The sequence below is a fragment of the Pituophis catenifer genome, unplaced genomic scaffold (assembly GCF_029215685.1).
Source record: "Pituophis catenifer annectens isolate HBS135680 unplaced genomic scaffold, rPitCat1.0.hap2 SCAF_8, whole genome shotgun sequence".
NCBI lineage: Eukaryota > Metazoa > Chordata > Lepidosauria > Squamata > Colubridae > Pituophis > Pituophis catenifer.
Window position 1 is genome coordinate 29961831 of NW_027256888.1, and position 22065 is coordinate 29983895.

The window sequence follows — 22065 nt, forward strand, 5'->3', positions numbered from 1 at the left end:
TCTCTATGAGAGCGTACTGGCCGGTGGGAGGCTATTGGTGGAAGTAGGTGGTCCCGTAAATAACCAGGCCCTAAGCCATGGAGCGCTTTAAAGGTGGTAACCAAAACCTTGAAGCGCACCCGGAAGACCACCGGGAGCCAGTGCAGCTCGCGCAGGAGAGGTGTTACATGGGAGCACCATGTCGCTCCCATTACCACCCGCGCGGCCGCACTCTGCGCCAGTTGGAGCCTCCGGGTGCTCCTCAAGGGGAGCCCCATGTAGAGAGCATTACAATAGTCCAGGCGGGAGGTGACGAGGGCATGAGTGACCGTGCGTAACGAGTCCCGATCCAGAAAGGGACGCAACTGGCGAATCAGGCGAACCTGATAAAAAATCCTCCCGGTCACGGCCGTCAAGTGCTCTTCTAAAGACAGCCGTGAATCCAGAAGGACGCCCAAGTTCCGAGCCCTCTCCGTGGGGGCCAATGATTCGCCCCCAATAGTCAGTGATGGTGTCAGCTGACTATATCGGGACGTCGGAAACCACAGCCACTCGGTCTTGGATGGGTTGAGCCTGAGCCTGTTCCTCCCCATCCAGATCCATACGGCCTCCAGGCACTGGGACATCACTTCAAGGGCATCGTTGGGGTGATCCGGGGTGGAGATGTATAGCTGGGTGTCATCAGCGTACTGATGGTACTCCACCCCGAAACCACGGATGATTTCGCCCAGCGGCTTCACATAAATGTTGAACAGGAGAGGCGAGAGGACCGACCCTTGCGGCACCCCACATATGAGGGGCCTCGGGGTCGACCTCTGTCCCCCTGTCAACACAGACTGCGACCGGTCAGAGAGAAAGGAGGAGAACCACCGCAACACAGTGCCTCCCACCCCTAACTCTTCCAACCGGTGCAGCATGATACCATGGTCGATGGTATCAAAAGCCGCTGAGAGATCTAACAGGACCAGGACAGAGGAGCACCCCCTGTCCCGAGCCCTCCAGAGATCATCAACCAACACGACCAATGCCGTTTCCATGCTGTACCCGGGCCTGAAGCCCGACTGGAACGGATCCAGATACGTCGTTTCATCCAGGTGCTGGGGGAGCTGTTGCGCAACCACACTCTCAACAACCTTCGCCACAAAACGAAGGTTGGAGACCGGACGATAATTTACCAACATTGCCGGGTCCAGGGAAGGCTTCTTGAGGAGAGGCCTCACCACCGCCTCTTTCAAGGCGGCAGGAAAGACACCCTCACCTAGCGAAGCATTTATAATCCCCTGGAACCAGCCTCGTGTCACCTCCCGAGAAGCCAGCACTAACCAGGAGGGACACGGGTCCAATAAACAAGTGGTCGTGTTCAGTCTACCCAGAATCCTGTCCACGTCCTCAGGGGTCACAGGATCAAACTCATCCCAGATAACATTCTCAAGACCTGCCCCAGTCCCTCCCCCTGAGACTATCCAGTCGGAGTCCAGATCTTCCCGAATCTGAGCGATTTTGTCATACAGATATTGAACAAAATCCTCGGCTCTACCCTCCAAGGGGTCCTCCCGCGCTTCCTGGTGGAGCAGGGAGCGGGTCACCCTAAACAGGGCGGCCGGGCAATTATCTGATGATGCAATAAGAGCAGCAAAATAGCTACATTTCGCTGCTTTTATCGCCACTAGGTAATTCCTAATATGAGCTCTTACCAGTGTCCAGTCAGATTCAGAAAGACTGGCCCTCCAACTACTCTCTAGGTGTCTTTTCCGGCGCTTCAACTCCCTCAGCTCCTCAGTGAACCAAGGAGCTAAATGAGATCGGCGCCGGGTCAGAGGCCGCAAAGGCACGACCCGATCCAGAGCTCCAGCGGCCGCCCTATCCCAGGTGGCCACTAGGTCTCCAGTCGAGGCGTGTGCCAGAGCCTCAGGGAATGGCCCAAGCTCCATCTGGAACCTATCAGGTTCCATCAGGCGCCTGGGGCGGAACCTCCCTGCGGCGGGGTGTAGCAGTTCGAAGGTCGAGACGAAGGAGAGAGTGATCAGACCATGACAAGGGCTCGGTGACTATATCCCCTATCTCGAGATCACTCAACCACTGTCCAGAGACAAAAACCAGATCCAGCGTGTTTCCCCCCGTGTGGGTAGGGCCATGAATTAACTGGGTCAGGTCCATGGCTGTCATGGAAGCCATGAACTCCCGAGCCACCTCAGATGCCTCACCAACGGACGGCAAGTTGAAATCCCCCATGACCAGTAACCATGGGGGTTACTGTAACTGGTAAAAATTGATGACACTATTTCCAGCTATTTTAAGCTCACAAAACTCATGAAATTCACAAAAAACTGTATTAGAAGTTCTAAAATAACAACAGATAGAGATACTAGTCCCATGCCATTTATGATTTTACCCCTCCCACTTTATATCATCATTGTGACTTTTTTTTTTGGCAACGTACAAAAATGTTGACTGACTTATGACTAATAAAATTTTGTCTACCTCTGACAGAAATGTATTAGTTATGCTGAATTATGTGTTGAAATATGGAGAACATTATTCATGTATTTATTGGTAGGTGATGCAAATGTCTCATTCTTCTGATTTAGAAGTTAACATATGAGGAAAAGATGGCTCGTCGATTGCTAGGGGCTGACAATGCTGCAACAGTCTTCAATATTCAAGAACCAGAAGAGGAACTTGCAGAGCAGGTACTGCAATTTAGCAGAATTAATTGTACTGCAATTAATAAAATAGCAATTTTCTTGTTAAAATAGGTTGGGTTGTTCTTTTTTTTGAGAAGCGATGACAACATTGCTTGCTTTTAGACTTAATTTTTAATCCAGATAGGTTGAGAAGCTTTTTTTACGGTCATTGACCAGCATGTAATCTGGTATTCTTAAACAATGATCCAAACAAGCTAATCTAGGGTTAGCTTAACCCTAAACCATAATGGCTAGGTTCACACATCAATTAACATACTCTTTACATTATTGCTTAATTATGCAGGCCAAAGTTTGTTTTCATAAAGAGATTCATACTATTGTACATTGCATATTTATAGGCCAGCTTCATATTTCTTTTCCACCAAGCCTGTGTATCTACAGTTGCAAGAAAAAGTATATGAACCCCTTGGGATTACATGGAGTTTTGCATGAATTGGTCATAAAATGTGCTCTGAATTTCATCTAAGTCACAACAATAGAAAAACACAGTCTGCTTAAAATAATACTACACAAACATTAGATGTTGCCATGGTTTAATTGAACATAACATGTAAACATTCACAGTTTCCTGTAGTTGCAGATCAGACCTGCACAACGATCTGGAGTAATTTTGGACCACTCCTCTTCACAAAACTGTTTCAGTGTAGCAATATTCTTGGGGTGTCTGGTGTGAATCACTCTCTTAAGGTCATGCCACAGCATTTCAGTCGGGTTGAGGTCAGGACTCTGACTGGGCCACTCCAGAAGGCGTATTCTGTACTGTTGAAGCCATTTTTTTGTTGAATTACTTGTATGCTTTGGGTCATTGTCCTGTTGCATCACCCATCCTCTGCGGAGCTTCAGTTGGCGGACAGATGGTCGTACGTTTTCCTGCAAAATGTCTTGATAAACTTTGGAATTCATTTTCCCATTAATGACAACAATCCGTCCAGGCCCTGAGGCAGCAAAGCAGCCCCAAACCATGATGCTCCCTCCGCCATGTTTTACAGTGGGGATGAGGTTATGATGTTGGTGTGCTGTGCCTTTTTTTCTCCACACATAGTGTTGTGCGTTCTTCCCAAACAACTCAATTTTGGTTTTATCTGTCCACAGTATATTTTGCTAGTAGTGCTGTGGAACATCCAGGTGCTCTTTTGCAAACTTCAAACGTGCTGCAATATTTTTTTGGACAGCTTCCTCCATGGTGTCCTCCCATGTACTCCATTCTTGTTTAATGTTTTACTTATTATAGATGTGTCAACAAAAATGTTAGCATGTGCCAGAGATTTCTGTAGGTCTTTAGCTGACACTCTAGGATTCTTCTTTACCTCATGAAGCATTCTGCGCTGTGCTCTTGCAGTCATTTTTACAGGACGATCATGCCTAGGGAGAGTAGCAACAGTGCTAAACTTTCTCCATTTGTAGACAGTCTGTCTTACCGTGGACACATGAACATCAAGGCTTTTGGAGATACTTTTGTAACCCTTTCCAGCTTCATGCAAGTCAACAATTCTTGATTGTAGGTCTTCTGAGAGCTCTTTTCTGTGAGGCATGGTTCACATCAGACAGTGCTTCTTGAAACCAGTAAACCCAAAACAGGTGTGTGTTTTTAAAGGGCAGGACAGCTGTCAGCAACACATCCAATATCATCATACTGATTGGAGTCAAGGTTGGCTCACTCTTGGCTCCAATTAGCTCTTGGAGAAGTCATTAGGCTAGGGGCTCACATACTTTTTCCTCCCTGCACTGTGAATGTTTACATGTTATGTTCAATTACACCATGGCAACATCTAATGTTTGTGTAGTATTATTTTAAGCAGACTGTGTTTTTCTATTGTTGTGACTTAGATGAAGTTCAGAGCACATTTTATGACCAATTCATGCAAAACTCCACATAATCCCAAGGGGTTCACATATTTTTTCTTGCAACTGTATATGGAGTTAAATTGCAAGAAATTTTGGATTCAGTCTAAAATGTATTCAGTCTTCAGGATTTAATCTTTTGATCAGTTATTCAATGTACTAGTTATAGGTAAATTTCACAGTATCATGATATATCTACATACAATTTTTGTGTGTGTGTGGGATAGGCTTTGTTAGACATGTTTATTTTGATTCTGCTTTTTAATAAGACTCCATCCTTAGAGAGGGAAACATTAGCCTGGTTACACTTATAGCTAAATGTTGAATGCCCAATAGCTCTTCAGTAAGTGATGTATTAGTGACCCACCCAAACTGAGTTTGTATAGACTGAAATATGTTGCCCAAATGCAGGAACAATCTCTTTTTGCTGAAAACTATCCTAAGAACATAGTTGTGTCTTCTTTTATATTTGCTTATGCCTATGTTCTGCATCTTGTTCTGATCAAATAAAGAGTGCATCCTGAATTTGGAAAACATATTTAATGAAACATGGTAGCTACACTTGTAGCTGTACCAAGTCACAAAATAGTCAACATTAAACCATAAATTTGATTAAAATGCTACATTACATTGCCCTGTGTGTTTATCACGACAGCCTAAATGGTATATTAATGTAAGACTTTTCAAATAAAGAATTGCTAGTAATCATCATGTTTTTAGTACTGTATGATGCTTTTCACCTCTGCAGATTCTCCTTTTTACCATTAGCCTGAAAATGAACTGCCTATATGTCAGAGACTAGGGAATGAACAAGGGATACCATTTTTATTAGATGTGAATTGTCCTTCTTCAGTTACTAATGACCTGCTTTATGGGTAGACAATCAACATTCATTTTGCTGGATTCAGGTTTGCAAAGTGCACTGAAAGATTCCACACTTGCTCTGAGGCATTTTTTTTTAAAAAAGACAGCGTTTTAGTTGTATAATAGATTGATGTAAACAGCCATAAAATATGAAGCAATGGAGGAAATGTGGATGAAGGTTAATTTGAAGCAGAAATGAAAGGTTTTATGGGAAAGCCAGATAGTTTGCTGGCAGAATTGTTGCAGGCCAAAGCATTTATAACTGCATAGCCAAATATTTGATTATTTTTATAACTAGAAAAAGATGAAATCTGAATTGGCTTGAACAGAGAACAGAATCCTATAAAATCAAAATGATTTTGTTCAAACTCTTGCAGGCAATTGTAATGCAGGATATAGTGCTTCTTCCTTAGCTGATCACATGAAATAATAATTTTAAGATTTCTTTCAATTCTCATGTCTTCTATCCTGCTTTTTTATTCCATTTTATTTTAACATCAAATATAGTTTGCATATTGAGACCACTTTTTTTAGTGCAGAAGAACAAGAAATTTCTACACTTTAATGAAATGACTGGTCATCATCATTTATAATCAATCCCGAGAAACAATTTGTCTGAGATTATTCTCCTTCAGTTCTCCTACAGTTCTTTTAGTGTCCATATTTTTTTTCTGCTTTTACAGGGAACTGGTTCTGTTGATGCTTCTATAGTGACTCATGAGGCTGTGCAAAAGGTTCTACTTTCCTTTTTTCTTGGTTTCCTGTCTGTTGACCTCTTGCTACTTCCTCTTTTGGAATGCTGTTTGCAGAATTTAACCTTTGCTTCCTTTTCTTTGCATAATTCACTAATACTAAGATTTAAAGCTATTCTTTACTATGTAGTAAACAGCTCCAGATTTTTAGGGAATACAGTTCCATTCAAAATACGTTCAATATTTAAAATGATCAAATGGATCGTTTTGCATTCTACATTATAATCTAATCCATATATCCTATTACGTATGCTCATTGCTCAACTAATGTATTCATTTATGTTTTGTTTCATACAATACTATTTAAAATGTGCAGACCTGTATATCTACATTTTTAATTAAAATCTGGAAAATTAAAATAATTATAATCTCATCAAATAACCTGCCTGATAAAGTGACCTTAATGATCTAACTAACTTGAGTTTTCTATTATTTATAGGAATATAAAGTTTCCAGTTTTGAGCAGAGACTGATCAGTGAGATTGAATTTAGATTGGAAAGAACTCCAGTAGAAGAGTCTGATGATGAAGTGGAGCATGGGAAAGATGTTCTTGATAGCAGCCTGACCCCATATTTTGAGACAAAACTTAAACACTACAAAATATTTGAAGGAATGCCGGTCACTTTTATATGCAGAGTGTCTGGAAATCCAAACCCAAAGGTGAGGGGGGGGGAACGCTTTGGACAATTCACACAAAACATCAAAGGAATCTTTCATAGAGATTCAGAAAAATATGCTCTTTGGGCTTTTCTTAAAATGTGACCAATTCACACAAGTGTTGAATAAATGGAGTTTTTCAACTCATATCAAAATTGTTATATAGTATAGACACCATGAATGATGAGAATGTTGAATTCTAGTCTATATGCTTTCAGGTTTTTCTTAAGTGTTCAGTGAACTGGAAGGTCAATTAGATCTTTATGGATGATCTTTGGAGCTTTCCCAGCATGTAGATTCTCAGTTCTGTTGGTTGGAACTAATAACCTAAAGGCTATTTTTCTTAATAATAAACATGTAAACAATGCAGTGCTCCTGTTTTAATCTATAACAGACTTGACATGCCATCAGCCATGACTTGTAAGCCATGTAGCAGAAGCAAACAAGTTTAGTATTTTCCAGATTTCAATCCATAATCTCATTGGCTGAGAACAGGAATTAGAAATGATGCTTTCCTGAAATATTAATGCCAAGAGCCCAAAGCCAGCACAACCAATAAAGAAGCATGCCAGAGCTATACATGTTTTCACTAATATGTTTGTTGGTGGCAGTCCCAAAGAGTAGCAAATTCTCCTCTATGTATGTATAATCTTGATATTTTTTAGATAAGTGGGTTTTATAAATTCTAGCAATCTTTTTGAGGTGACATTTTGTTGGACTTAATGGAGCTAGAGTGGAGGGTAAACAGAGCCACCCATTCTAATAGCTGTTTTGCCTCAATGTGCCATTATTCGCTGCCACCTTTTCTCTCTCTGCCAAGCATCAGGATGCCAGTATAGGTCCCACAACTCTGAACTGCATTGTACTGAACGCTTGGAAAAAGCTGTTGAAATTACAGGTTGTGCTACACCTTGCCATAGGGATGTTGTGAGATCACAAGACATTGCAATTTTATATAGGATATGCATCTCAGAATGTGTAACCGAACATCATTATATTTGAAATGCATGTTAAGCAACCCCACTGTGCTTAATTTAACTTTTTTCCTGTAATTGCTTTATTTTATTAGAAGCCTGGGGTTATATTGCAACATAATGTTTTGGTACAGTAGTGATCTAGTGCAGTGTTTCTCAACTTTGGCAACTTTAAGTCATGTGGACTTCAGTTCCCAGAATTCCCCAGCCAACTTTGCAGTGAGAAACACTGATCTAGTGAACAGCATTTTTGCTTCTTGTTGCATTTTCCTTCCAGGTTCTGTTTGTGAATAACCAGTACAAAACTTATTTCTTGTAAATATGCATTCATGAAAGAACATGTTTTTTGTGTTCTGAATTCTAAGGGACTTTGGGGTCTTCTTTAGGAATTTAAAAAGAGGAGAAATGTTTCAATACTGTTATATTTGAAATTATGTTGTCTTTGTCATTATTGTTAAATTCCTAGGTATAAAATGGAACATAAATGTATGTGTGCATGTGTGTATACGTTGATGCTTTTACTATGTATCAGTGAACAAAAGGATCCTTTCCATTAAGTCTGGTAGTAAAATATATCTGAGGGTAATATAGGCAGAAGGAAACTGCCTTAAAGGTGAACTTCAAAATTTCGAGATTCTGACATTTATATGATTCTGCATTTATATTGATAATCTTTTCACTCTCCCCCCCCCCCCAAATTTACTTCAGCTCAGTTAAACTGCATGTGGTTGATTAAAAAAAAGATGTTATTTAACTTGACAAAGGCAACATGAAAACAGTAATATGAAATAATTGTAATTTCCTAAAGGAAAAGTGTTTGACTACATATAGAATATTGCTATGGGGCAAGAGGAAGGAATTATACATCAATTATTATAAAATTGAATTAACAGTAAAATGCCACACTCAGTCATGTTAATCTAGGATACCAGGCATAAACTCCTTTATGTATGTTTTATTTGTATATTCTTGGCAAATTTCCAGATTCTGTAATGAAAGAAATGTATGATAAAATAATTACTGGCTCTTACAAGACCAACATTTATGAAGTAATACTAGAAATTTGTGTAGTGTGCAAGTTCGAACTTATTTTTGCAGCTAAACCTTTGCTAAGATTTAGGCTTTACAAACTAGCACAAGGGGGTTTTTTTGAAACATAAAAACTGTGCCATCACATTGCTCTGTTAAGTTGTTTGTTGGCAGTGTCATTATTTTGCAATCCAGCACATAAGATTAGTAAGAGACAGACCAGAAAAAAAAAAATTCTCTTTGCAGTAACTCAGTTCTTGTCAGTATCTGGTAACCTTATATGGAAGTGTGAAACTCAATCTGTATTCCTCCTTTAAAAGCAATTGTTAAAATTTAATGATAGCTTTATCTCATACATTGAAATAAATAGATGGTGGTCAACCATCAAAAAAACGAAGAACTTGGCTGAATTAATTGTTGTAGCATATAACAATTTAGGATCATTCTGCTTTTTATTTTTCCTTGGAAATGAAAATGATACAATGATGCTGCTTTCGGGGGATTGACTGTTTGCGGTAGTCATGAAAACTGGCACAGTCTCTTAATCATTCCTCCTGTGCTAGTTCTTCAAAAGCCTTTATCCACCAACATCTGACACAGCCAGTGATACAGATACCCTCATTTATTCACTCAGAGAAAGAATTAATGGTCTAGGTTTATTTATTTATTTACTTTATTTTGTCAAGTACGTATTAGATAATATATATACGTATAACCATGAATTGAATACATAAAATGAATACAATTAAAGGGAACATTAGGACAGGGACGGTAGGCACGCTTGTGCTCTTATGCACCGCCCTTACAGACCTCTTAGGAAAGGGGTAAGGTCAACAGTAGCCAGTCTAAGGTTAAAATTTTGGGGGTTTGGGGATGAAACCACAGTCAAGTAGTGCATTCCAGACATTGACCACTCTGTTGCTGAAGTCATATTTTCTGCAATCGAGTTTGGAGTGGTTCACTTTAAGTTTGTATCTATTGTGTGCTTGTGTATTGTGGTTGAAGCTGAAGTAGTTGTTGACAGGTAGGACATTGTAGCAGATGATTTTATCAGCTATGCTTAGGTCATATGGAAAGCGGTGTAGTTCTAAATTTTCTAAGCCCAAAATTTCAAGTCTGGTGCCATAAGGTATTTTGTTGCGAGTGGAGGAGTGGAGGACACTTCTTGTGAAATATTTCTGGACACATTCAGTTGTATTAATGTCCAATATGCAGTGCGGTTTCCAGACAGATGAGCTGTAGTCGAGAATTGGTCTAGCAAATGTTTTGTATGCTCTGGTTAATAGTGTAATATTACCAGAGAAGAAGCTATGCAAGATTAAGTTTACAACCCTTAATGTCTTTTTGGCAATGTTGTTACAGTGGGCTTTGGCACTTAGATCATTTGATATGAGTACTCCAAGGTCCTTGACAGAGTGAGGGTCATCTACAAGGTCGTGTCCACTCAGCTTGTATTTTATGTTCTGATTCTTTTTGCCAATGTGCAAGACAGAGCATTTGTTGGTTGAGATTTGGAGTTGCCAATTTTTTTACCATTCCAACACAAAGCCAGAAACACAAAAGGTAGCAATGCTACTACCTTTTTGAAAGGTAGCAGCATTGCTGGTGGCGTTAAATAGTTTAACATCATCGGCAAAGAGAACCCAGTTACTTATAATATGATCACCAAGGTCATATATGTATAGTATGAAGAGTGTTGATCTTAGAACGCTGCCTTGGGGGACACCACTATTAACAGGTGCGGGATTTGATAGGGCGCTCCCTATTTTAACCACTTGTTGTCTGTTTGACAGGAACGCAGTTATCCAATTATGGAGGGGTCCAGAGATGCCATAGGATTTTAGTTTTAGAAGTAGTTTGTCATGTACCATTGAATCAAAGGCTTTACAGAAGTCTATGTAAATTGCATCTATTGCTTTGCCCTGATCAAGATTTGTAGTCCATATGTTTTTGCAGGGTAGAAGTTGTAGATTACAGGATAATTTTTTTCTGAAACCAAATTGTTTACTAGTGAGTAGGTTGTCTGTTTCTAGGTGGAGGGTAATGGATTGGTTGATGATTGATTCCATGACTTTGCAGGTAACACAGCATAAAGAGATTGGTCTATAATTTTCAACTAGGGTGGGGTCTCCCTTTTTGAAGATAGGGATGACCGTGGTTAGTGACCATAGGTTGGGTAGGGAGCTGGTCCTGAAAGATTATGCTTAGGGGTTCTGCTGTAGCAGTGGAAAGCTTTTTTAAGAAGTATGCACATAGTCCATCGGGTCCAATAGATAGAGATGGTTTTAGTCTATATAGTGCCTTTTCAATGTTATCTTCTGTGAAATCTATTTGTGTTAGATGTTTGTAGTTATTAGTGGTACGACTAGGGAATGTTGGGCATGAGCCATTGCTGTTTACAAAGACTGAGCCAAAGAATGTGTTAAAGAGGTTTTCTTTAACTGCTTCATCATTGCATTCTTTACCGTTAGGTCCTTTTAGGGGTGGGATGGATCTTGAGTCTTTAAGTTTGTTGTTTACAAAATTATAGAAGGCACGGTTGGATTTCATGCGCAGAAGGTTTTCTTCTTGTTTGATATGGTAATTGGTGCATTCAGTCCTTATTTGGTGGCATATATTTTTGTAGCGGCTTTTAAAGTTAGCTACATAGCCAGTTTTGTTTTTTCAACAGAGGGATTTTTTGTTTTTATTGGAACTTTCTCATTGATATGGGTAATTTGTTTTTCCTGGTTTTGGTGGTGATTAGTGGTACATATAGTTTAATAACTCTATTGACTTTGAGCAAGAAAATGTTATAATGGTCTTCGGCAGTGTTACAGTCAGAGAATAGAATTTGCCAATCAAGAGATGAGAGATCGGTATCTATGAGATCATAGTTGGCTTTTTGAAGTTCTGGTTGGGTATCCCATTATTATGGGATTTTTGTAAGGGTGTATATTGAGACAAAAGACAATCATGATATGGTCACTGTTGGAAAAGGGTTCTTTTATTTGTAGTCCATAAATTGAGTTTAAGATGTTGCAGAAGATGAGGTCGAGGCAGTTGTTGAGTCTAGTGTTGCTAGTTACTAGTTGATCTAGATTTAGATTGGTAACAGCATTATGTAGGGTTGTATGGATGGGTTCAGTTGTACATTCATTTATTGTCCAATTAATAAGAGGTAGGTTGAGGTCACCCAGAAAGATGAGAGGGTATGGGCAAGAGGCTACCCATGTTAGTAGTGTGGTTAACTTGTTTGCATGTGCGATGTCCTAGTCGGGGGCTCTGTAACATAGTAAAAAGTGAAGTGTGATGTTTGACAGTTTGTAGTTTCTGGAAGATTGAGTTCATATGCAACTTGAATATTTTTTAGGTTTAGTGTCTTTGTAGAAGATAGCTACTCCACCACCTCTGCAGGTTTCGTGATCAGACTGGTAAACGTGATATTCTCTTACTGTGATGTAGAGGATCACCAGGTCAGGTCAGTTTGTACAACTGGGGGCCACATATATCTGAAATAATAGGAAATTTTCTTTTGGTTCCTAATACCTATGATAAACAACCCCAGTACTGAACATACAGGTAGTCCTCAATTTATAATGTTTAGTGACTGTTCAAAGTTTCAATGGCATTGGAAAAAAGTGATTTATGACAGTTTTTCACACTTACAACCCTTACAGCAACCCCATGGTCACATGATCAAAATTCAAATGCTTAGCAATCAATTCATGCTTATGATACTTACAATGTCCCGGGGTCATGTGATCACTATTTGCGACCTTTTGACAAGCAAAATCAATGAGGAAGCCAAATTCACATAACAACCATGTTACTAACTTAACTGCAGTGGTTCACTTAAAAATCTATGGCAAGAAAGGTCGTAAAATGGAGCAAAACTCACTTAACACCTGTCTCGCTTAGCAACAGAAATTTTAGACTCAGTTGTGGCTATAAGTCAATGACTAAGTGTACATGGTACTGCTGCTATTTTTGTATACAGTATCACATCCCAAAATACCAAGCCAAATCTTTTTGATGAACTAGTAGAATTGATTTAGTAACTTAGTACACATTAGAAAGCAGTAAAAAATAATTAACTTTCACAGTTGGATAATACTTTTATTAGACCCAATGAAAATGATGCACAAGTGAATGCATGTTTGGGGGGTTCTCCAAAATCGTTCATCAGATGAGTTCTACTGAATGCAGGAAGGAAGAAAAAACATGCAGACTAAAAAAATTAAACCAGAAGTTCAGATTAAAACTAATGAACACTTTGTGGTTTGCATAAGTGTGGGGGAAGTGTTATGTAAATAGGTTTGTTTGGCGGAAAGTTCGAATTAATTGACCCTCAACTGATTGGCTGACCACTACAGCTGCAAGGTATATAAAGGGAGCTGGCTCCCTGGGTTAGTTGCTGGAGTCTCACTATACAATAAAGAGCTGTTGTCACTAACTACTCTGGCTTGCTGCGTCCTCATTCACCCAACTTAACCTTGGCGACGAAGGTGGGATTTTGAGGCCAGAAGCAGAGGAGAGCTGAAGCCACACTCGAGAAAAAGAGCTGGAGCCACATTCAGAGAGGGGACCAGAGACCGCATCCGAATCCAGCCAGGCGAGCGAGTGGAGCACAGGAGAATCCCGAAACGATGTCTGCCTACACCCCGCCAGTGCCTTTCGACCCCAAGGAAGAGAAGTGGGGATCCTACATGTCCCGGTTCGAGTGCTTTTTGGTGGCAAACGACATGCAAGGGCTACCAGACATTCAAAAGAAAGCCCTGTTCCTGAGCCATTGCGGGCCAAGGGTCTTCGACACAGCCGAAGCATTGTCGGAGCCGAATTTGGTCCACAACATTTCCTGGTCGACGCTACAGACCCTGCTAAAAGACCACTATGCACCAACGCCATCGAAGTACGTCCAGCGCTATGATTTCCGGCAACGGCTCCAGTAGGAGGGCGAATCGATCAGCGAGTACATCGCTGCCCTGCGTAAGGCCGCAACCCAGTGTGAGTACCGAGACCTGGATGAGATGCTCCTAGAGCAACTAATTTGTGGAGTGAGAGATAGCCGGCTCCAGAGAAGACTGCTCGCGAGGTCAAACCTGACCCTACACATCGCCCTGGACGAGGCAAGAGCGCAGGAATCGTCAGTAAAGGCTGCAGAGAAACTAAAGAGCTCCCACCTAACCAGAACAACGCAGAAGACGGCGCCAGTGCACCGAGAGGCCGTCAGCACCGCGAGCGAGGGGGAGTCTGAAGAAGAGGTCTACTGCACCAAGCAGTCCCACACAGCCCGGAGGGAACCCAGAAACGGATGCGCCAGCTGCGGAGGGTCCCACTCACGACAAAACTATAACTTCAGGGATGCCGTTTGCCGTTCCTGTGAGAAAAGGGGCCACGTCGCTCGGGTCTGCAGATCCAAGACACACCAGAGCTACAAACCACGTGGCCAAACCTTCCAATCCGAGCTAGCGCCACACCGTAGGCCCAACAAAGATGGCAGCAGCCGGAAGGGCGCAAAATTTGAAGACGCTGGGGCCTACACCATACGCCTCACACAGACCTGCACCTCGCCCGGAGAAAAAACCTACACAACGGTTGAAATCGAGGGACGGGAGTGCCAGATGGAGATCGACACGGGATCGCCGATATCCATCATGTCTTGGGAGAACCTAAAGAAAGTCATCCCCAGTGTTCACAAGCGACAGCTCCAGCCACAGCAACGCAGACTGAAAGACTACCAAGGGAACCGCATACCCGTCGAAGGAAGAGGCAAGTTCCAAGTACAATACGGGGAGTTTACCGAGAAACTGCCCCTCACCATCATCAGCGACAACCTCCCAAGCCTCCTGGGCATGGACTGGTTCAGAGCCCTAGGCATGGGATTCACCGCAGTAAGGAACGTTCGAAGCACCCTGAAAGAGGACCTGATGCAGGAGTTCCAGGACGTGTTCGACGAAAGGCTTGGCAAGTATGTGGGGACCCCGATTTTGTTTAACCTCAACCCCAATATTGCACCCATCCGTTTAAAGCCTAGGCAGGTACCGTTCGCCCTGAAGCCCAAAATTGACATTGAACTGGACAAATTAATCAAACAAGGGGTGCTCGTTCCAGTCGACCACGCCAATTGAGAGACCCCAATTGTTACACCGGTAAAGCCGGATGGATCAGTGCGCATATGCGCTGATTATAAATGCACAATTAATAAGGGCCTGCAGCAGAGCGCCTATCCAGTGCCCATCGTTCACCATTTATTGCATTCCCTGGGCCCCGGCAAGATCTTCGCAAAACTCGATCTTGCGCAGGCGTACCAGCAACTGCCGGTAGATGGTGCTACTGCAGAGGCACAGACTATCGTAACCCACAGAGGGGCCTTCAAGTGCACCCGCCTGCAATTCAGAGTAAGCGTAGCCCCCGGACTGTTCCAGAGTACCATGTAGCGGCTACTACAGGGAATCCCCGGGGTGGTGCCCTATTTTCACGACGTGCTCATTACCGCCGACAATGAGCATCAGCTGAGGGAAAGGCTGAGGGAGGTCCTAAGAAAATTCAGGGACGCGGGACTCAGAGTAAAAAGAAACAAATGCATGATTGCAGTCCCCTCAGTCGAATTCCTAGGGTATAGGGTAGATGGCACCGGCATTCACCCCACAGAGAGCAAGATCAGAGCAATTAAAGAAGCACCCACGCCCAAAGACAAGGCAGAATTACAGGCCTTCCTGGGACTATTAAACTTTTACGCCATTTTCCTTAAAGACAAGGCATCAGTGGCAGAACCCTTACATAGACTGTTAACCAAGAAAGCCATTTGGAAATGGGGGAAGGCTGAAGACAGGGCATTCGCCGGCATTAAAAAACTGCTATCAGCTGAGAGTTTTCTAATCCAGTACAACGCAACACTTCCCCTTGTTCTAGCATGTGACGCGTCCCCGTTCGGGGTGGGAGCCGTCCTGAGCCATAGACTCCCGAATGGCCTAGAAGCGCCCATCGCATACTACTCCCGAACTCTGTCAAGCGCCGAGCGAAATTATAGTCAGCTCGACAAGGAGGCCCTCGCCGCCGTCTCGGGAGTAAAGAAATTCCACGAATACTTGTTCGGAAGAGACTTTGAGCTGATCACCGACCATCGACCGCTCCTGGGTCTCCTCGCGGGAGATCGGCCAACACCGGCAGCACTATCAACCAGGATGACACGCTGGGCCATTTTCCTTGCAGCATACTCCTATCGCCTGGTACATCGACCAGGGGGGGGGACATGGGCAACGTGGACGCACTCAGCCGATGCCCACTACCCGACAGCCTAGAAGACCCCACACCCGGCTTCCCCATCTTGCTGATAGACGTTGTGGACTCCGGGCCCATAACATCAGCCGAGGTTGCGAGAGCCTCAACCAAAGACTACGTGATCCGGACAGTCGCAAGTTGGGTCATGAGGGGGTGGCCAGAAAAGATTGGGAGCGGGGAATTTAAACCGTTCGTGGGAAAATGGGATGAATTGACAATGCAAGGGGGTTGTTTACTATGGGGCGATCGGGTTGTTATTCCCTTGCGCCTACGGGAAAAAGTTTTAACATTGTTGCATGAGGGGCACCCTGGGATTATAAGAATGAAGGGGCTAGCCAGGAGCTACGTCTGGTGGCCCAGCATGGATACAGACATTACCGAGTGGGTGGGGAGATGCCAGCCCTGCCAAGAGTCCAGATCAGATCCACCAACGGCACCAGTGAGGGAGTGGGAAAGACCCAGGGACCCTGGTCCAGAATACACATTGACTTTGCTGGCCCATTTCATGGACAGACCTTCATGGTCGTTGTAGATGCATTCTCCATATGGTTGGAGATCAAGCTAATGAAGGCCACTACCACCGATGCAACAATCAGGGAGCTAAGACAGTTATTCGCCACACATGGGTTACCGGGTATCCTAGTGTCAGATAACGGGCCACAATTCACCGTGACACAATTTGAGGGTTACTTAGCGGGACTAGGGATCAGACATGTCCTTTCGGCCCCGTTTCATCCGGCTAGTAACGGGCAGGCTGAGAGATTTGTGAGGTCAGCAAAGGAGGCCCTGTCACGTTTAAGCCCCGGAGACTGGCAGGAAAGGGTGGACAAGTTTTTATTAGCTCAGCACTCCACACCCTGTACAGCCACAGGCCGAAGCCCGGCAGAACTATTAATGGGGCGGAAACTCCGAGGAATACTAGATAGGCTTAATCCCAATTACTCCCCAGAGGTTTTCAAGTGGGGGGAGAGGAAGCTTAGAGAGTTCACCATAGGAACACCGGTACACACTAGAAACTACGGACAGGGCCCACTCTGGGAGGCCGGGACAATCACAGAAATCACGGGGCCCAAATCATACAGGGTAGACATGGGGGACGGGAGAGTTTGGCGCAGACATATTGACCAACTAAGAAAACGAGTAACCGCAGACACCAACGACATATTCGATGACCCAACCTCTGACCATGACTACCAACCAGAAACACAAACTACAAGCCCGAGTAGAGCGGAGGACTTAGCTAAGGATTCTGGTATCCAGCGCCGCCCCATCGAGGTAGTCCAAACCGCCGGAGAAGTCGCCGCCCACGAGGAAGTCCCGGAGGCCTCATTGGCGGAGCAGGGAGAAACAGAAAGTCCCTCCGACCTGCTCGACACCGCCCCTCCGACTGAACTGCGCAAGTCAACTAGGACTCGCACACGCCCTAATCACCTGTATGTAAATAACACCCCAAGTGACTTCTGGGAGGGGAGGAGTGTTATGTAAATAGGTTTGTTTGGCGGGAAGTTTGAATTAACTGACCCTCAGCTGATTGGCTGACCACTACAGCTGCAAGGTATATAAAGGGAACTGGCTCCCTGGGTTAGTTGCTGGAGTCTCACTATACAATAAAGAGCTGTTGTCACTAACTACTCTGGCTTGCTGCGTCCTCATTCACCCAACTTAACAGGAAGGGACAACATTTTCCTGTCTAATGAAAAGTTCTAGACAGTTCAAAGGTTTCTGCATATTTTGTGTTATTTTGCTTGGTCCAAATAAAAATATAATACTATTGATTGGGGTGGGGGAGGATAAAGAATTCAAGCCCTTTGTTGTGTTGTATAATTGAAATTGGCTTTTTTCATTTAACAATGATCAATATGAACCAATTCCAGTAATTATAAACAGCATTAATAAATTCGACACATATATTACTCTTTAAAAAAACATGGGTGGCAATATCTGGTAGAGAAACCATGGCAGAGTAGGATAATAAAAAACTTCCATTAATTGTTCAAGCCTAAATATTTACTGACTTGTTTGGTATGGTTTCTGATTGAATCTAGGGAGCCTAATTGGACATTATGTTGCTGGCATGACTAGCAGTATAATGTTACGAGAAACAATGTACATAGAAAAGTATCACTATTTACTGTATTTTTCGTAGTCTAAGACTCACCAGAGTATAAAACGCACCTTAGTTTTTGGGGAAGAAAATAAGAAAAGAGCTGATTGGTGAGTGGATCGGCCTCCCAGAATACCCCCAATCAGCTGTTCCCAGAGGTGAATTTTAGCAACAGGTTTGTTGGTTGTGAGCTCTGTGCCTTGCTTTTTTTTATGCCTCTGAAAGCCTCCGAAACAGAGCTTCAGAAAAAAAAGGCTTTGTTTGGAGGCTCTGTTTGGAGGCTTTTTTTTCTGAAGCTTCTTTCAGAGGCTTTTATTCTGAAGGACTATCTGTACTCTGTTCAATCTCCTTTCTTTGGTATTGGTATATAGATTAACCTCTTCTGAAATGTTGGTTATTGTGTCATTCTCCAGATTTGTTAGCATAGTTTGGTTAGAACCTTTACTGATTCTTTTGTTACTTGCTATATTATTTTAGATAAAAGCCTTTTAGAGGCTTTTTTTCTGAAGCTTCTTTCAGAGGCTTCTTTCAGCCTCTGAAATCTCCGTTTGCGAGGCTGGGCAGGGCTACATTCGGAGTATAAGACGCACCCAGATTTTCACCCTCTTTTTTGTGGGAAAAGGGTACGCCTTATACTCTGAAAAATACGGTACTTTGGGGGCAAAGATGAGAGAAAGTGGAAATTGTAATGCAACAGCAACAGGAGAACTAATTTCTCCACCATCTTACACCATCTCAATCTGGAATTTTGCTTCAAAAACAAATACATGCATTACTCGCTATTAAGCCAATGAAGTGAACTAGCTGTTTATTTTTCAAGTATTTGTTCCAAATAACAGAAGGAAAGGTAGGAATTTCTTCTAGATCCTTTTTATTTATTTATTTTTTTCAGAAATCAGCACTTGGATTCATTCTTCATTCACAGATTATAACTATGTTTTCCTTTCATTGTTTTGGTTTTGATTTCTCTGAATATAGATCTATTGGTTCAAAGATGGAAAGCAAATTTCTAAAAGGAATGAGCATTACTGGATGCAAAGAGAACCTGATGGGACCTGCTCTCTCCGTACTACTGCCTCCACCCTTGATGATGATGGGAATTATACTGTCATGGCTACCAATCCACAGGTAGATCAAATCTTAGCTATAGAATCAGTATGCTCCTGGGCACAGATTGTTTACATTCACAGTCTGAGTTAAAGATTTAATCGAGAAATGATGTCATTCTAGGGTAAGTAATATTTAAGCCTTCTCAAATCATATCATACTCATGATGCCAAGTTGAGAATACAGAGCCGTTGGGGAATGATTCAAAACTGTTTCTTTAAGCAACTGTCCTTATATAGATGTTACTAGGTAAACATTCTGCATTTGCAGTCTGATGTGCTTTTCTGGGACGGCCGGCTGTGGGAGGCTCATCTTGCATGGTGGCACCAGCAGCAGGCAGAGGCAGGGGAGGGGAGGCAGGCAATCTGGATGTGTTGCGCAGGCCACAGGAAAGCCAAGAGACGTTGGGATGGAGTAGGTGGGCGGCTGCTGGAGGGTCATCTTCATATCTCTCAGCTTGCCTGTGACCTGCACAACACATCAGAATTGCCTGCCTTCCCCTATGCATCTGCCTTCCATCTGCCAGTGCCGCCACGTGAAGACAAGACTCCTGCGGTCCCTCACCCGCTTCTGCCCACTGACTCTTGGCTTTCCCGTGGCCTGTGTGGCATGTCCGGATGTGTTTTTCCTGAGCTAGGGCTGCAGAAAAACCTTGGTTAAGTAGGAAAACCTGGCTAGAGGAAAAACACACATAAATCCTACGAAGAAGTAAGAAAATAGATACTGTACCTTTACAGGGAGGATACATGAGATGTGGGTGTGGCTTACTGATGATGGCTAATGAGCCAGAAATAGATCTATATAAGTCTCTCACCTGGCACCAGAACTTGCTGGCTGCCAGAAAGAAAAAAAGCCCAGAATCGAGTGGATGTGATTCTACTGAGCTAGGGCTGCAGAAAAACCTTGGTTACGTAGGAAAACCTGGCTAGAGGAAAAACACACATAAATCCTACAAAGAAGTAAGAATATATATATATTGTCTTTATTTTCTTATTTTCCGTGTTTCCCCGGTCTTGTTTTCAGGGAAACACAGTAATATGTTTTAGCATTGTAGAACAGATTACATGTAGTCCTTGAGCCCAAAATTTCTGTTGCTAAGTGAGATATTTGTTAAGTGAATTTTGTCTCATTTTACAACCTTTCTTGCAACAGTTTAAGTGAACCTCTGCACCCAATTGACTTTGCTTATCAGAAGGTCACAAAAAGTATTACATGACGCCAGGACACTGCAACCATCATAAATATGAACCAATTGCCAAGTGTCTGAATTTTCATCACATGACCATGAGGATGCTGCAGTGGTTGTAAATGTGAAAAGTGGTTATAAGTCACTTTTCAGTGCTGTTGTAAGTTCAAACAGTCGCTAAATGAACTCTTATAAGTCAAGGGACTACATACCTGTATTTTCAGATACTTCAAAATACCTATGCTGCATCCCCATTAGTTTGCATCATTTCTTCAGCAGAAATTATTGTAAGGCGCCTAGAGTTGCTTAAGATGGGCAGCCACATAAAGCTTATAACTAAATAAAATAAAAATTAATAGATATGCCGTTTCCTTCTGTGAAGAAAATTCGCAGTTATGTTTATTTAAATTACACAGTAGAAATAGAACAGAGTTGGAAGGGACCTTGAAGGTCTTCTAGTCCAACCCCCTGCTTAGGCCGGAAACCCTACACCACTTCAGACAAATGATTATCCAACATCATCTTAAAAACTTCCAGTGTTGGAGCATTCACAACTTCTGGAGGCAAGTTGTTCCACTGATTAATTATTCTAACTGTCAGGAAATTTCTCCTTAGTTCTAAGTTGCTTCTCTCCTTGATTAGTTTCCATCCATTGCTTCTTGTCCTACCCTCAGGTGCTTTGGAGAATAGCTTGACTCCCTCTTCTTTGTGGCAGCCCCTGAGATATTGGAACACTGCTATCATGTCTCCCGTAGTCCTTCTTTTCATTAAACTAGACATACCCAGTTCCTGCAACCGTTCTTCATATGTTTTAGCCTCCAGTCCCCTAACCATCTTGGTTGCTCTTCTCTGCACTCTTTCTAGAGTCTCAACATCTTTTTTACATCGTGGCAACCAAAACTGAATGCAGTATTCCAAGTGTGGCCTTACCAAGGCATAGAGTGGTATTAACACTTCATGTGATCTTGATTCCATCCCTCTGTTTATACAACCTAGAACTGTGTTGGCTTTTTGGCAGCTGCTGCACACTGCTGGCTCATATTTAAATAGTTGTCCACTAGGACTCTAAGATCCCTCTCACAGTTGCTAATATTGAGCAAGATACCCCATATTCTGTACCTGTGCATTTTGTTTTTCTTGCCTAAATGTAGAACCTTACTTTTTTCACCATTGAATTTCATTTTGTTAGATAGCGCCCAATGTTCAAGTCTGCCAAGATCCTTCTGTATCTTAAGCCTATCTTCTGGAGCGTTGGCTATTCCTGCCAGCTTGGTGTCATCCGCAAATTTGATGAGGTCCCCATCTATCCCCTCGTCAAAGTCATTGATGAAGATGTTGAAGAGTACTGGGCCTAAAACAGAGCCTTAGGGTACTCCACTGCATACTTCCCTCCATGTAGATGCAGTTCCATTGAGGATTACACGTTGAGTGTGGTTGGTCAGCCGGTTACAAATCCATCTGGTGGTGATGCTGTCTAACCCACATGTTTCTACTTTATCTAATAGTAGGTTATGATCTACAAAAGTGAACTACAAAATATAAATCAAGCATGATATCTATCAGTACTGTTAAAATGAAGATAAAAATATTTCTCTGTTGAAC

General features: G+C 42.6%; 1 protein-coding gene across 6 annotated transcripts in view; it reads left to right on the forward strand.

Moving 5' to 3' along the window:
- Positions 1 to 22065, forward strand: part of PALLD (palladin, cytoskeletal associated protein) — a 531380-nt gene that overhangs the window by 477606 nt on the left and 31709 nt on the right. For 4 of the 6 annotated variants that reach the window (XM_070948121.1, XM_070948115.1, XM_070948117.1 and 1 more), the window contains 4 exons: positions 2568 to 2669; positions 6074 to 6124; positions 6582 to 6803; positions 19149 to 19298. In XM_070948121.1, coding sequence (XP_070804222.1) covers positions 2568 to 2669; positions 6074 to 6124; positions 6582 to 6803; positions 19149 to 19298 — 525 coding nt within the window. The remainder of the gene's footprint in view (positions 1 to 2567; positions 2670 to 6073; positions 6125 to 6581; positions 6804 to 19148; positions 19299 to 22065) is intronic. The other 2 variants (XM_070948116.1, XM_070948119.1) reach the window with 1 other exon arrangement.